The 16,227-nt window shown below is 36.8% G+C and overlaps 2 protein-coding genes across 3 annotated transcripts; one reads left to right on the top strand and one right to left on the bottom strand.

Annotated features, from left to right (window-relative positions):
* Window positions 1-222: 222 nt before the first annotated feature.
* Window positions 223-11,034, bottom strand: LOC103033077 (cytochrome b-c1 complex subunit 2, mitochondrial). 2 transcript variants are annotated; one of them, XM_007251287.4, is made up of 14 exons: window positions 10,911-11,034; window positions 7,710-7,811; window positions 6,339-6,488; window positions 6,177-6,241; window positions 4,597-4,653; window positions 3,971-4,095; window positions 3,753-3,850; window positions 3,612-3,669; window positions 3,283-3,378; window positions 2,513-2,712; window positions 1,073-1,153; window positions 878-954; window positions 626-779; window positions 223-514 (listed from the first exon to the last, which is right to left on the bottom strand). In XM_007251287.4, exons 1-14 carry the CDS (start codon window positions 10,941-10,943, stop codon window positions 431-433), a joined length of 1,380 nt encoding a protein of 459 aa, XP_007251349.3. In that variant the 5' UTR covers window positions 10,944-11,034; the 3' UTR covers window positions 223-430. The 2 variants fall into 2 exon arrangements, with proteins under 2 accessions (XP_007251349.3, XP_007251351.3); XM_007251289.3 differs by lacking the exon at window positions 7,710-7,811 and adding an exon at window positions 7,846-7,923 and having other exon boundaries at window positions 10,911-11,031.
* A 1,144-nt stretch (window positions 11,035-12,178) lies between these two features.
* snu13b (SNU13 homolog, small nuclear ribonucleoprotein b (U4/U6.U5)) lies at window positions 12,179-14,552 on the top strand. The gene is made up of 3 exons (XM_007251285.4): window positions 12,179-12,372; window positions 13,570-13,690; window positions 14,119-14,552. The coding sequence occupies exons 1-3, from the start codon at window positions 12,370-12,372 to the stop codon at window positions 14,379-14,381; spliced, it is 387 nt and encodes a 128-aa protein (XP_007251347.1). The 5' UTR covers window positions 12,179-12,369; the 3' UTR covers window positions 14,382-14,552.
* The last annotated feature ends 1,675 nt before the right edge of the window (window positions 14,553-16,227 follow it).

Here is a 16,227-nt window from a genome sequence, read left to right as displayed (position 1 = left end):
AAACAACTGAACCTGTTAATATGCTGATGATTGGTGACTGAGCAGCCTGGTCACTTTACTCTTCAAGAATCCTTCCATAAATTCAGTGTTCATATGTTTTCTTTTCATTAAGTAAAAACAACCTCCTTTACAGAATACTGGAATTTGGTAAAGAACGATCAAGCAGGTAAAACCTTCTGGTTGTGGTGTTTGAAGAACATATTGCTGACACAGAAAAACACATTTTTCCCCGAACAAATATGTTTTATTAGTTTACATGTTCTATACAGTTCAGATGGACAGTGGTAGAGTCTTTCCTCTTATTTAATGTTTTTCCACTTCATAAAATAATATTTTAACATCAAACATTATTACTCTGGACAAGTGCTGGGACTGGTATCAAGATTGTTTTCTTGCATCCTCTCTGAATCGGAGGAGCACTGGAGGTCAATTAGATTTCATCCAGGAAAGGGGTGTTCACCAGATGTCCACTGGCAGCCATTGCCTTCTTGCCGGACACAAACTTTTTTGCGGCCTGAAGAAAGGGAACAGAAGATTGTTAAAAAGCATCAATATCAATGTTAATAAATATATACAAAGAGGAACTGCATGTTCTCCTTAAACTCAGATCTGAGGTGCGGCTTACATTAATAACATCACTAGAAGACACAGCATCAACTTTTTGGGTTATCGCCTCTGGGGAATGGTAGGTGCCCTCGGTTAATGCTTGTGTCCCAATAGTTTCCAACAGGCTTTCTGAGCTTTCAATAGACATAAGGTACTCAGCCTTCAGCTGGGCTCTAGATACACACAAACAAATGCAAAGACATTGAGTAATCTCATCAATAACCACATGTAAGCATCTACAGATCACAAACTATATTTTGTATTTACTTACTTGGCTCTGCTGAGGTCTGATGCAGCAAGGTTTCCCTGTGCGATGGAACTGACCTGGCCAATGGCAGCCTTGATCACCTGAGGAACAAACATGTTGGAGAAAGCAAAGCCACAACCAGCTATATAACTCAATTGCTCTAATAAAAAAAAAAAGATAAGTTCCTTTCTGACACTTTAAAACAGCAATGTGACTTACATCTCTAGTTGTAGCGGCCTGTGAGATGGTGTATACTCCAAACAGACCAGAGTCAGAGTAGCTGGCATTAAATGCGGAGGCCTGTGTGGAGAGGCACAATAAGCTATACTGTAATCAACTGTGAAAAATTAGGAAACCATAACTACTACTTGAAGCAAAAAATAATAAAAGGGAAACATTTTCACTGATATCGTGTGTGTGCATGTGTGTGTGTGTGTGTGTGTGTGTGAGAGAAATACACAATAGTAACTACACAAATAGACTTACACATGTATTTTGAGTGATATGATTTTTCATTTACTGTTAAAGTTTACATTTCTCTGTAACATGAATCCATATAGATTTACTCCCAATATTTTTCCAATTTCAAAACGTTAGATACATAATCAGTATTATGCAATTTAAAAATAAGTGCTGCTTAATTTTTAATGACTTTGGAGAAGGAGCTTAGAAACTATTTTTCATGGCAAATGAAAATTTCACATGAAAATTCCAAAATGCACAGTTATCTTATTTTTTTTACACTATAAGGTGCATTGGATTATAAGGCGCACAAACAATACATGTCTATTTTCTAGTCTATTGTTATACATGAGGTGCACCTGATTATAAGACCCATTTTATGTAAGTAAGGCACAAATGTGTCACAATGTTTTCTTTCTAATTTGGCAGGTCTCATCGATCTGTGTCGAGACCTGTAAAGCTAAGCTAAGTTAAGCTAAGTTTAAAAAAAAAAAAACAACTTTCAGACAAGTTAGATGAGTCAAACGAGCACTGTATGTTAATCTACACAGATTTCTCTCCTGAAGCTAATTGGGGGTTGAGCGCTTCCATTTATTTAGAGTAGGCTTAGAATTCCAGATTTCAACTAAAGCTGGAGCATTAGCATTAGTGGCTATCCGCTCACAGTAATGCTAATACTACTCCGCCAGTGCTAGCCGGGGTTAGCAGCAGGCTCCAGGTCAATAATACTCCCTCTGAACAGCCAAAGAGCTAGTGCTTAGCACGGTTAGTGGCTAATGCTAATGCTGCTCCAGCAGTAAAAGCCGGGCTTTGCAGCAGGCTACAGGCTGATAATACGTACCTCTATACAGTCAAAGAGCTAGCACGTTGTGCGGTTAAAGGCTATTGCTAATACTGCTGGAGAAATAAACTGAAACTTTTTTAGAACCCTGTATTTTAGCAGAGTGGCTTTACTGCTCCTTACAACCTGACCTAAACCTAAAATTTAAACATAAGGCGCACCAGAATTTTAAGGCGCACTGACTTATCTATTTATGATTACTGATTATTTGATTACTTTCCAAGTACTTTCCTCTCAAGAACTTGCACAACTACTTTCACTTATATAAAAGAAACACACTTCACACAACAAATTACAAACTCACCAAAGCAGGCCATGTTGTGTGTGTGTGTGTTCTAGTCACTGACTTTACTTACATCAAAAGGCTGAGTTGAGACCTTAGATATGGCCTGGTCCAGCAGGCTGGTGGTGTTGGAGCCTCTCTTGACACGTGGTCCCACCCCCAGAACATGCTGCAGCACTCCGAAGGCTGTGGCCTCAGCAGAGCTCACTGCTGCTCCTTCAGCCACCAGAGCTGCATGTACCAAGCTGTCCCCTGTCTGTTGCCGCAGCTCACCTACGCAAAGACATGCACAGTTTCTGACTAAGGTACTAAGGTTCAAGTCTATTGATTTATTAAAGCTACAGTTTTTGGATTCATGAAGTGCTCAAAATAATATTGATTTCAGAATTTATAAGTCCCTTTGCAAAAGTCTAAAATCTCTTTAATTTCTGTACAACATTTGCCACCAGGGGCTGGTACGCCTGTAGGTTTTCAATCTAAACAATTAGCAACAAAACTGATTGTTTTAACTATCAATCAATCAGTCATTTCTCAAATAACTGTTCACATGTAATTCTGCTTGGCTACAATGTAAAAATATAGCCAAATTGGACGTTTGAGGATAAGTTAGACACACTGATCTACCCAACATTTAGAACCTCTAATCAGTGTAATCTGTGTAACTGAAATAATCAACACAATCTTGTCAGTCATTTTGTTGTTTAGTTTTGTAATTCTGTTATACCTTTTCCCCACTTTTTGTTTATGTACCCTCCCCTTAAAAACACACCATCATATCATGTGTCTAGTTAAATGGCTTAGCACTGTCCAGCCTGCTAAAAAGAAATGAATTATAATGCTTACCTCCATGATACACAGCATTTGACCCAGCAGTGCCTGTTCCACTACGGATGTTAAGGAACTGCTCTCCTACTTGCTTAAGAACAGCATGGTCCACACCTGTGTAAGAGTAAAAACAAAAACAAAATAGGTTTAGGAGTATAACACCAGCTAGCACACTTGGTAAATACACTCTGATAATCTAAAATGGATTATTTTAACTAAATAAAGCCCCAAAGTGGAGACTATCCAGCAGGAATGTCTCCTATGGGACATACTTGACCCTGGGGCTTCAGTCATCCTACTTTGTAAACTACACCCCACCCCATGTGAAAATCTAAAACATGCCATACCCAGTCCAACAAGAGCCATTCTTCCACTTGTAAAATTGTTCTGAACAAAGGTGTGCATCTGTAATTAAGATGGGAAAAAAGTTAATATAGTTAAGCACAACTTTACTGCACATCTACACCCGTTACATCTGCAAGTCTTACCTGGTCTGTGGAGATTTTGCCAACCATGTAATCTGGACAGTACAGAGAGTTGGAGAGCGCATTCTTGTAAGCAGCAGCATGCAGATTCTCAAGGACACCTTTGGAGAATCAGAGTGATAAATCACACATTAGTGCATATGGATTTTAAAAGCATTTTTGTGTAGATAAAAAAAGAAAAAAAAACATAATAAAACTAATACTTGTAGTATTAAACGCACCAATCTGCACGCTCTTGCTTGCAATGGCATTGTCTAGTTTCACCCTGGGTGTGAGCTCAGCCAGTTCCCAGGGTCGAAACTCTGGAGCAGTGGTCACATTGATCAGATATTCCATGACTGTGTCTCTACAAACAGACAAATACAAACAAAAGAAAAGTTAGTTAAATGTTAAAAGAATGTCCAAATGATCTTTTATTTTAGCTAGGCCAATTGTCCCACCCATTCAGCTGCTAGTAAGCAGTATATCCCCCATCACAAGTGATGCCACAACACCAGGAGGGTGAAGACTAGCACATGCCTCCTCTGATACATGTGAAGACAGCCACCCCCTGTGTTCAAACTGTTGCTGATGCAGCATTGTTGAGTAGCCAAAGTGCTCGGAGAAAAGCACAGAGACTCGGTTCCGATACATCAGCTCACAGAAACAAGTGATGAGGGGAGTGACGTGGGGATAGAGTGCCATCTACCCACCCAGAGAGAGCAATGCCAATTGTGCGCTCTCAGGGCTCCGGTAGCTGATGGCAAGCTTCATGACCGGGATTCAAACCAGCGATCTCCCCATTATAGTGGCAACGCTTTAGACAATCAAACCACTTAGCACCACTGTCTAAATGAAAGTTACTTACATCTGATCTCTCAGACAGTCCACGGTGTACAGCATGGTTTCTCTGGTGGTAGTCACACTGTATAAAAATATAAAGAAGACATAAGGCTACAAAACCTAAACCATATATTTCTAAAAATTACTTTTCATATGCATACAGCAGAGCCAGACACATATAAACAATGTAGAAATTTGGACTACTTCTTTAATAATTTAAACATCTATTTAAATTGTTCCAAAACCGCAACAGCTAAATATAGATGAAACTGAGCTACAGATTGTTGTTTGGAGGACCGAAATGGAATGACCATTTTTAGAATCAAATAACAGTTTGCAATATTGGCTAATTCTAAACATTTGCCTGCAGTTACCAACACATGCGACATTATATAGTTGTTATAAAATGATTATAAAAAAAATGATATGTTGTTATGAAATAAGTTTTGGGAGTAGGAATGTGCCTAAAGCTCCTCCCCTTTCCAATCTAACAGGCTTTGAAATCACTGGATTCTCTTATGTGTCATCTCCTCTCTTTTTACTCCAACTCTAACCTTCCTGCCTTTACTTAAAGAAGAGTGGGGGGCTCGCTTTCTGCGACAAGTCAAAGCTATTTAAACTTCAGTCTAAAGGTCTCTAAGTTTTCCTCCTTCTTGTTTTTCTCTTTTCAGATAGCCATAAGTTGATGTTTTAAACTAGCAAATAAATAATTTGAGCATGAATATAACTAAGCCAATATAACTAAACCAATCAATTATGTTTATATGATATTATAAAGCCTTTTTTATCTCTGACAACTTCAAAAGACTATTTTAATATTTGTTTGCTTTTTTTAAGGCGCAAATAAGGTGTAAAACTCGGCATTCAACATGTTATATTTCTTTATGCTTATATTTTGGATTTTTGTGTTCCATGCTGTTTCTGTTGTGTAATGGTCTACAGGAATGCAATGAGGGCTGCAATGATATCAGCAGATGAAATGAAGAGAGTTGGCTATCCCTTGTAAAAATAAAAAAAAGTGTATTAAGTATATATATTTTTAAGTATGCCTAACATGAAAAAGTACATACTTTTTAAAATTAGAATATGTACTTAAAAACACCTACTGTCACCGACTGTCCTGTAGAGCTCTTTAACTGTATCGCGGAGCTTTTTAACTGTCTCGCGGAGTTCATCTACTGTCCTGCAGAGCTCTTTAACTGTTAAATGTAAAATCCTCCGCGGTACAGTTAAAAAGCTCCGCGAGACAGTTAAAAAGCTCCGCGAGACAGTAGCTGAGCTCTGCTGGACAGGTGAGTGGCACGAGGCAGCAACAGGACAGGAAAAGTTTTTGCTCTTACTGCCTCTCCCTGTTAGGCTACAGAGGGGTGTGTAGTATCGTGTTATGGTGTTTGCTGTTGCGCCGCTAAAGTATGGAGGATGAAGAAAAAGAAATCCAACCGATTTGAAAGAATCGGAAAAAAATCTAATCGTGAACCCAAGAATCGATTCTAAATCGAATTGTGGGATTCCCAAAGATGTACAGCCCTACTCTTAAGTATATTTCCTTTTCACTAGGTATGGGAAAAATAAAGGATAAAAATACAGATAAAACAGAATACAAACCCAAGACTTCCTCCTACAGCTTCAATCCCACGGCAGATCCTAAAAGCAGAGGCTCCTTTGGTAGTCTGGAGATAGCAGCACATGAAAAAGTGAATATTAAGTGACTTTGTACACTTAAGTACACTCTAGACATGTTCATTCTCTGACACCATCGCTACCTACCAGACCACTCGCCAGTCGAAGCAGGTGTGTAACACCCAGGCTGTCCAAGGTTTCATAGCGACTGCCAGCCCTCACCAGCACACCAATGCGAGACGCAGGGGAGTAATTTTCCAGAGAAGCGATGACCAACCCACTGGGCAGTTTAGTCACCTAAAAAGTGTGAAATGATTTGCTTGGTTTGGTTTGTGTGTAAAATTGCTGACAAAATCATAAAAACACCAAATTGTTATTTTGCCAAAGTTTGCATGATGTGCTCTAGTCTGTAGTTAGAGTCGCGCCCTAGACTCTAATTAGTCCTCATCATTCTGAGAATTCTTATAGGTATATACACACAACTGTTAAATGCTTAAAATACAGTAAGATTATAGAAAAAAACATTTAGATTACTTTATTTTAATGGTGAATAAAGTGCAAAAATAAATGAAAACCTGCAAACTTTGTTCGGTTTCAGACAAAATTTTCATTTTGTGCATTCCTAGTACCGTGATTGGTCTTCGTCATCACAATGTTGGTTGTGAGACCTCCATCTTACTACAATTCTTATCATTTCTCATCATTGCAGGATTCAGAATGAACACTTCTCTGACTGTAATCGGTCCTTAAAACTGCAATGTTTCTTCTGAGACATCCCATCCCACTGCAATATGTGTTTTGATGCTTTCAAGTGGTGTCAGTTTTATTGTATCCCATCCCAAAAGAAGACACCACATGTGCACTTTATAAAGTCGAACACATCAAATCTGTGAGACAAATGTTATTTCCAAAATATCTGAACAGTTCATCAATGATTAGATTTAAAATAATAATTTTATTTAATTATATAATGTTATAATAATCTGATTAAGATCATTCCCTGCCACTGGGTTGTATATTTTGAGACGTCCCTCTGACTGTGATTGGTCCTGATCACTGCAAAATGTGTTCAAAGACTGACCCCTGATTGTTATTGTTCCAATTAGGTGTGGGCAATATGGCCCTAAAATAATATTACGATATATCATGGTATTTTCGCAATAAAAAAAAAACTGAATTAAAAAACATATTTCAAGAATACACTACAGCAACAAATAAAAGTTATATTTTATTATTGCATACAATATGATATGGCACAGCCCTAACTGAAAATTTCATTAGATTTGTAACAAACGTCAAATATTTCAGGGTATAATATCATTTAGGATATTAAAAATGTTGGTGATATTATTGCGTACAATACGATATCTCCCTAACTGTGATTGGTCCTAATTACTGCATTGTTTGTCCTAAGACTGTCTTGACGGAAATTTCATTAATTCAAAATCTTGTATGACTACAACTCAGCCATGACACTTTTCTCCCATATCAGGTACACAGACACACGAACACACATACATGTACATCCTGGTACATGTGGACGGCACCCGCAGACACCTTAAGGCCCGACAGAGGCTCACTCAAGGGTGGGTGGCTTGAAGTGGCCGCAAAGGCCCGTCTCTGTGGAGAGAGAGAAAAGTCAACAATCACTGACCTGCACCTCCTGCGGCAGAAACTTTACTGGCTCCGCTGCCTCCACCTTACGGGCAGCCTGGGCGGCATAAAGCCTCCTCTGCAAATCAGAAAAGGAAGAGGCGGCATCATGCCGTAATTACGCCTGAGCACTTCAACTATATACCAAAACAAAAGACTGATCTCTTTCGATGTTTGAAATAATCTATAATGTGTAAAATAAAATAACTTAAATAAAAACATACTTGAGTAAAAAAAAAAAAAAGAATGGATAAAAAAAATGGAGAGTGATGTAATATGACCTATTATGTAATAATCATAAAGCAAGGACTATTCTTCTGTATTATTTAACTATTAATGCTGCAGATGAAAAAAAAACACATAAAAAGTATGTTGTATAATAACACTTCACAGACACACAGAAATAACCTTAAAGGCCTCTTCACACTAAGTACAATTTTCTTCCAATGGAAAAAAACAGATGCCTAGTGGAACCTTCACACCAAGTCTGAAGATTTTTTGCTCATTCATAAGGCAAACTGAAGTTTGTGTTTTTTGTGTGGACATGAATATACTAGGACATTGTTTGCACCTGATCATGTCATGCATCTTGAGTAAAGGGATTATATTTGGATAAGGCCAAGACACATAAAATTACAAATGTAAACTCACCCAAAACACATTTAGAACAGATACAAATCAGATCACGCAAAACCACTTTAGGAGACACATTTGAGCCTTGTTATAGCACTGTAAACACATTCACTTCTTCAAGATGCATTCAACAACCAGCACAATTACAAAAACACTGATACCTGCTTGGAATAGAGCAAACTTGCATATTCCATTCCATACAACAACCAGATTTCAGAGTGTCTAACCAGCAATGCATTTAACTTTTAAGTGTTTTCAAATGCATGCGGCTAAAATCTTATCAGGACACAATACAGATACTAATCTCTTACCTTTCAAACTCTGCGTGAAAAACAATGATATACGTGTGCTTGTGTTCAGAACTGACACGTGTAAGAGAGAAAGAGGAGATCCATGCGACCACTACATCACAAACAAACTAAAAGTAACTAATACACACAAACAAACAAAAAAGCATTTAAATATAAAAGTTACTAATACAAACAAGCAGAGGTTGCAGGAAGACCATGTTGAATTAATCACTAATATAACTGCAAAAATATTTAAATTAAAAGCTACAAATCTCATCTCGTGTTTGTCTTCCCTTTTTTTTTTCTTTTGCTAATCCAAAAATTGATCCAATCCGTGACATTTGTATAGGTAAAATGCCAGGTTGGTTTCTTTAGTTTCTTCAGTTCAGATCTAATTCAAATAAATAAACAGACAAATGTACTCAAGCTTGTAAGTACATAAAGCAAACATATTTTAAAGAGACTACTATCAACAAATCATTAGCTGAAACAACATTAGTATATTCTGGTCAGAAGAAAGAGTGTACAGGTTGGTGGGTGTAAAGCGTGTGGTGGAAAATCTTCTGCATGAACTTTCTGGCTTTGGAACCTGTTTATATAGAAGGCTCTGAAGAATTTAAATTAATCTGTGAACGAAAACACATCAGTCTATACCGTAAAAGGAAAATATTAAACAAAATTAAACAAATCAGACTAATATTAGACAATCCTCATTAATTGCAATAAAAAAAAAACAACTCAAATTAAAGCTCTGATATGTTACACACGTTCCAAGACCACGACAACGCAAGCAGCTAAGAGTGGTCATCATTATCCTAAATGAAACAGTGTTTTGATGACTACATACATTAATATATAATTATTTATAAAATATTGTCTTTATATCATATACCTTTTGTGAACTATGTTCTACAAACATTTGATTAAAAACATAAACACTAAAAAAGAAAACCATGCATGCATGAGTCTAGAGGAAAAAATAAAGCTCTTACAAAAGAGTGAAACATTACAAAAACCTGCATTAAATAAAACATTTTACATGGAATCTCAAAACTGAAAAAATTAATAAATAAAATATATATTTTTTTCCTTCATATATTGTGTTTTCCATTTTATACATTGAAGGAGATACCTTTGGAGATGGGTTAACCCAAAGAGCCCATAGAGATGTATGTGTCACAGAACCTTTCAAAGCTGTGTAAAGGTCCTTACAGAACTCTGTCCTTCACTTTAACTAATGAAGTTCCAAAGTGATTTATACTGTCCATCCTAAAAGCATCACTACTGCACAGTATGTTTACAGAAATGTATTTACAGAATGTAGGAGTGCTGGCTTTAGTGCTGAAAATATAACTAATAAGTAAGTATAATTAATAAGTGTATTATTTGCTTCTACAGGTCTGTTCCAATCCAACCATTAGAACACACAAATAATGTTTCACTTTCCATAGAACTAGTTCCATATAAATAGTTAGGAATTTGTTGTGTCATTCATGTTTCACCATGATTGTAACCTTTAATATATTTACAGTTATCTGTCTACAATAAGTAACAAACATGGCTGAGCTGCTCCCTGAATTTATCTGATTTAGTTTTGAATTTAGTGTCAATATTCAGAAATCGGTGTGGGTTCTATAATAAGTAATGATAGCTACATTTTTTCGTGAAACACTAATCTTACTCTCCTTTTGTTGGTTGTTTAAATTGTTTAAATGGACAACTCACCAAATTAATCATATTTAAGAAATGTTTAATTGCCCAATATTAATCAGTAAATCAGACAAAACAGGCAGAGTGTCTGAAAGCTCCAGTTTCTCCAGTTTTGGTCTGGAGCTGTAAGGCTACTGTCTCTGTCACTCCAGGGTAAAACCACAGCAGCTGTGTTTAAATAATAAAACATATGTATAATAAGATAAACATACTGAATTACAGTTTTAGTGAATTAATCCTCTAGCTATCTAGGTTAAGTAATGTAAGTTAATAATGTCTATAATCAGAGCCACTGAAGCCAGGGTTAGATACAGCAGGCTGAGGCTCACTCTGGGCTCTATTAACCCTTCACTCCTGTAGCAGATCAAATCCCTCATATCCACACCAGCAAATCATCCTCCAATAACTGACATGTATAAAATGAGATCCTCACCGATACTTGACTTATCCCCCGAATCCCCTTCATGTTCTCTCTCTCTCCTTCAACTCCAACCGAGAACTAATATGTCTGACCTGGACGTCCTTCCCACAACCGCCTGCGTTTCCCTGCAGCGCAGCTGAACCTGCAGCACAGCCCCCTACCGGAGCGGAGCGGACACGTGTTCTGTCGAGGTGTGCTAGCCTGTCAAATCGTGCAACTATGGTGTTTAAAAACTGTTAAAAACTATAATCCTAAACAAAACGCGTTTTTTTCTTTCTTGGCATATATACTAGGTGTGCAAGACACTGTTTCGTTTTCATTTAATTAGTAAAATCACAAAAAACATGTATTTTTTTTTTACAAATAGTCACCTTCACCCTTGGAGATTTTATATTAAACACAGTACAAACATAACCTCGAGGATTCAAGGAGATTTTGTTGTCATTCACCTCACATGTGGTACATGAGGTGGACTGAAATTGTAATCTTATGATCCAGTTACACCCAAGAACAATTGTTTTGTGGATAAAATAAAACAAGAATAAAATATAATATGAAATAAATAATAAGATAAATACACATACACATATACAAAGTGAGACTAGGGAAGTAGGAGCAACATAGGAGAAACAATAAGTGCGAGTTCATAAGGCACTTTTGCCACAGCAGCGTGGATAATGGTGAAAGAATAGCAGTAACATGATAAAGTGTCTCAGTGTTGTTTGAAATAACATTTTAAAAAACTTGAAATAAAACTACACATAAAATAGTTATTTACAGGTTTATGACAACAGCAAATGTCTATCTACTGGTATTTACTCTGCAGCTTCTATATGTAAAGAAGTACAATCTTGATTATACCATTTTTTAAAATCCTTAATTCGATTAATCAAATCAATACTATTAACCTCCCAGCCCTAATTTGGAATGCCTAAAAAGATAAATCAGGGTACATATGAATTTCAGTTCATATAACATCAATAAGCTCGTTTTATATAATTCACCAGATGAGAACAAATTATTAATAAAAAATATGAGAATAAAACGATTGTGTGTCAGCGCATGCGCAGAATAGCTAAGTAGCACATATCGATGGGTAGCAAAATTCGACAGAACACCTGGTTACTACGATAACATATACGGAAATCATTTGAAACCTAATCTGAAAAAACAATAAAAAGAATATCGGTGAGAGTTTATCTGTCACCGTAAATAATTTAACCAGCAATGCTAGCTAACAATGTGCGGCGAGTTTAGTGTGAACAGGATCCATCCTGCGCATGCGCAGTCACACACAACCAAACACGTGTTGGAAGCGGCGGTAGTTCAGCTCGTCCAGCTTAAACAGCTCAGTTCAGTCGCGAGTTTTTGTATCGTGTTTTGTGAGTGTTTTTTCAGCTTTTAGCTTAAAGTAATCGTTGTTTGTCCTCCGTGAAGCATTCGCCGAGAGGACTCGAATACGTCATCAATCATGGTGAGTAAAAGAACATGCTGTTTTACAGTCAGGTCACAAAAGAGAGAATTGAACACGAGACTGAGTGAGTGAATGGATGAATAACACAATGAACCGGATAAACTGACCAAAATAATTATATAGAATCTTTAAGTTAAAGGTTACGTGAAAACGTATCATATGCATTAAATGCTGCTGTAAACAACTCAAGATACTGAATCAGAGTGTGTGTGTAACTTTAATCGTCTTTTAAAGCTGGAAACTTAGCAAGTAATTTTAAAGTTACAATGTAATTAAGTCATTGATCTGTAGATAAAGTAATCCAGAGTGTTTTGATGCAAAATGTTAAACTACATGACGAAAAAAAAAGAGTGATCAGATGTTTTCACATTGAATGGAACCAGGATCACGTGGTATACAATACAAATGTGGCTATTTACAGCTCTGGAAAAAAATAACTCGCCACTTAAAAATGATGAGTTGACCAAATTATAAAACCTCTAGAACATAATCAAGACAAATATGGATGATCACAAGCCATCAAATCAAGCTGAACTGCTTATTTTTGTAAAAAGTGGCATAAAGTTATCCAAAACCAGTGTGTAAGAATGGTGGAGGACATGCCAAGATTCATAAAAACTGTGATTAAAAACCAGGGTTATTCCACCAAATATTGATTACTGAACTCTTAAACCTTATTAATACAAACGTTTTCTTTGCATTATTTTAGGTCTGAAAGCTCTGCATCTTTTTGTTATTTCAGCCATTTCTTATTTTCTGCAAAAGAATGCTCTAAATGATAATATTTTTATTTGAAATTTGAGAAAAATGTTGTCTGTAGTTTATAGAATACAACAACAATGTTCATTTTACTTAAACATATACCTATAAATAGCAAAAAACGAAAAACTGATTCAGAAACTGAAGTGGTCTCTTACTTTTTTTTCCAGCTGTAATCTCAAATGAAATGAAATCATGTTGGTTATATTAGACCAAAACAACAATGTGTTTGGTATACATAACTTTCTTGTAGTATACATTTGTGAGAAGATGTTTTAGGTGGTTCAGGTTTAGCTGTCTGGTTTCTCTAACCTATTGAACATTTATGAACAAGCAAGTTTCACTAAACGGTGCATTTCCACCCAAAAACCCAACAAATTATCAGTAGTGAATTAATTCTAACCATGTATGCTCCTTTTGTTTTCCTTTCCTCCCCAGAGTGAAACTGAGGTGAATCCCAAAGCCTATCCTTTGGCTGATGCCACTCTGAGCAAAACTATTCTGGACCTTGTTCAGCAGGCATCGAACTACAAACAACTGCGCAAAGGAGCCAATGAATGTAAGAAATTGTCATTATTATTAGCATTATCTTTATTTAAGACCTTTTGGATCAAGAACATACTACATATTGGCCTGGACCTATTCACACTTCAGGACCCCTAATGCAGAAATGCTGTTTCCATACTTTTTTCCATTGAGTTAGACATGGAAACAAAGCTTATAATTTGTTTTTGCATTGTCACGAAGTCCATTTTATGTATGGTTGTATTTAATGTACAGACATTTAGTGGAACTAAGTAAGTTAATGTTTGAACTGCTTTTTAAACAAATTACAATACTGGACAGCAAATTGTTCAGAGATCACATAAGTGAACTTTTGGGGAAGGGTTGAATACAACTTGGGGGGTGTGAATATAGGGTTGTGTATGTTGTCTGGGTCTGGGCTTAATTTCCTATATGTATTTTTTGTATTGTTCACATTTACAGCCACCAAAACTCTGAACCGAGGAATTTCAGAGTTTATCGTCATGGCTGCTGATGCCGAACCACTGGAGATCATCCTGCATCTTCCACTGCTATGTGAGGACAAGAACGTGCCTTATGTCTTTGTGAGGTCAAAGCAAGCCCTTGGACGGGCATGTGGGGTGTCGAGACCTATCATTGCTACATCCGTCACCATTAAGGAAGGATCACAGCTGAAACCTCAAATTCAGTCTGTGCAGATGGCTATTGAGAGACTATTGGTCTGAGCATGTTGTGATTTTATATCTTCATATGTTTTTGTGTAAGTTTTAAACTGTTTCTGTACATCTATACAGAAATCATATGGGTTTTATTGTAATGTGATATAGGAGTTAATTTTCTAACATGTAAGTAATGCTGAGTTACAACAACCAAAATAAATTTTGGTTATTTGTAAACCATGTGCTTGGCTGGTTTCTTCAAAAAATGTTGGTAAACATTCAATAAAATTGTTTAGAGACGGGACTATCCCAATGAGTATGATCTAATTTGGAAGTGCTCCTCATTTCCCACTAATTTTTCTCCCCACTGAGCGTCAAAATGCTGTATACTTATCTACACATAGCCTATGAGCTGTCTTGGCGTTAAACCTCCAATACTACTACTTCTAAGCTAAATAATGTTGGATTTAATCTCATTACTAGTTTTGGTACCCTTGGCTAAATGCCATTTTGTAATTGGCTTTTTTATTATTATTGAGAAATAGTAAACATAGCCTCAAAGTTTAGTTTTTGCTCTGTCATAACTTTGTGGAGTTATGAATATAACTTAATTTTGGGAGATTACTTTACTCCTCCCATTGCCTGCTCTATATAAAACCTCATTCCTCTCTACCTGTGTGTCGAACTTCGCACCCATCTCCTTCCCACCTTCCTCTTTTCCTTCTCCATTTTCTTTTCCGGTGTCTCTTCTTGTGGGGGGCTTCACGCTTCCCAGCGAAGCTACCCCGAACTCCTCCCTTTTCATTCCAGTCCAATGGTGTGGAAAATACTAGCAAATTATTATTTGTGTTGGGATTACGAAAGCTGCTTTTTAAGTTTTATTTTGCATTTCTTAAGGTAGTCTGTAGTGGATTTTAGGATATACTGTGAATCTTGTTCTAGAAACCACTCCCTTTTCTCTCTGGAATGGTGCACCACTTTCTGCATCTTCATGCAGGTTCTTGGAGGCGGTCATGGCATATCAGCAGTAATTTTCAGCATATCAGCAGTAATCTTCAAGCTGTTTGATTAGATGCAGAGGCTGCTTTACTACATCTCCATGAAGTACAAGCTTATGCACACTTACATAAGTTGGCTTTTCCATATGCCCTGTATAAAACACAATAACAAAAAGTATGACTTTTCCTGTCAAATGGATTAAATGGATTGGCTGTGTAAAAAAAAAAAACACACACACACACTCCTGTACTATTACAGTCTACTTTTTGAACTTGTATGTTGGAATTTCTGAGTTTCATGTAGCAAATTTTAAATGAAACCCCACAAGCTGTATTTATTACTTGGAAAGTTAGAAGAGCTTCACAAACCCTGAGTTCAGAATCCAAGATGACTGCACCTTACATAAACAGTAGTTAAATCAGTACTGCAGTGTTTATCATTTTAGCCATTTTTACCTCAATAACAGACATCCCAAGTTGCAAAAATAAATTTTAGGGAGGTACCCCTGGACCACATTAACTCATATTGACATGCATTTTGCAATCATTTATTCCTTGTGGGCAATGCTAAAATCATTATTACAAACTGTACAGTAGACAAGACTCTTAGTGTTTTTACGTTTACCAGACATGGATATACTTTACAGTAGTCAGAGGTGAAATGAGTTTTGATGGGAGCCATGATGATCCTTTCTTTAATTACTGAACACATCCCGTTCAGGAGGGGAAATAAAACACTGCCCGCCCACACTAAAAACTGAATAGCTGACTCACAAATTCTTTGTAGAGAACAAGCCAATCAGAAACCTCTCTGTTTTGCATGTGCTTTATGAATATGCACACAAGGGGAGCGCCTTTCTTTCCCTCTTCCTCACACACGATGGGGGGGAAAGTCAGTTGCCTGTGTGCGCATT

This window comes from Astyanax mexicanus, chromosome 15 (genome assembly GCF_023375975.1).
Source record: "Astyanax mexicanus isolate ESR-SI-001 chromosome 15, AstMex3_surface, whole genome shotgun sequence".
In the NCBI taxonomy this organism is placed as follows: Eukaryota; Metazoa; Chordata; class Actinopteri; order Characiformes; family Acestrorhamphidae; genus Astyanax; species Astyanax mexicanus.
This window is presented reverse-complemented; position numbering and strand designations above follow the sequence as displayed.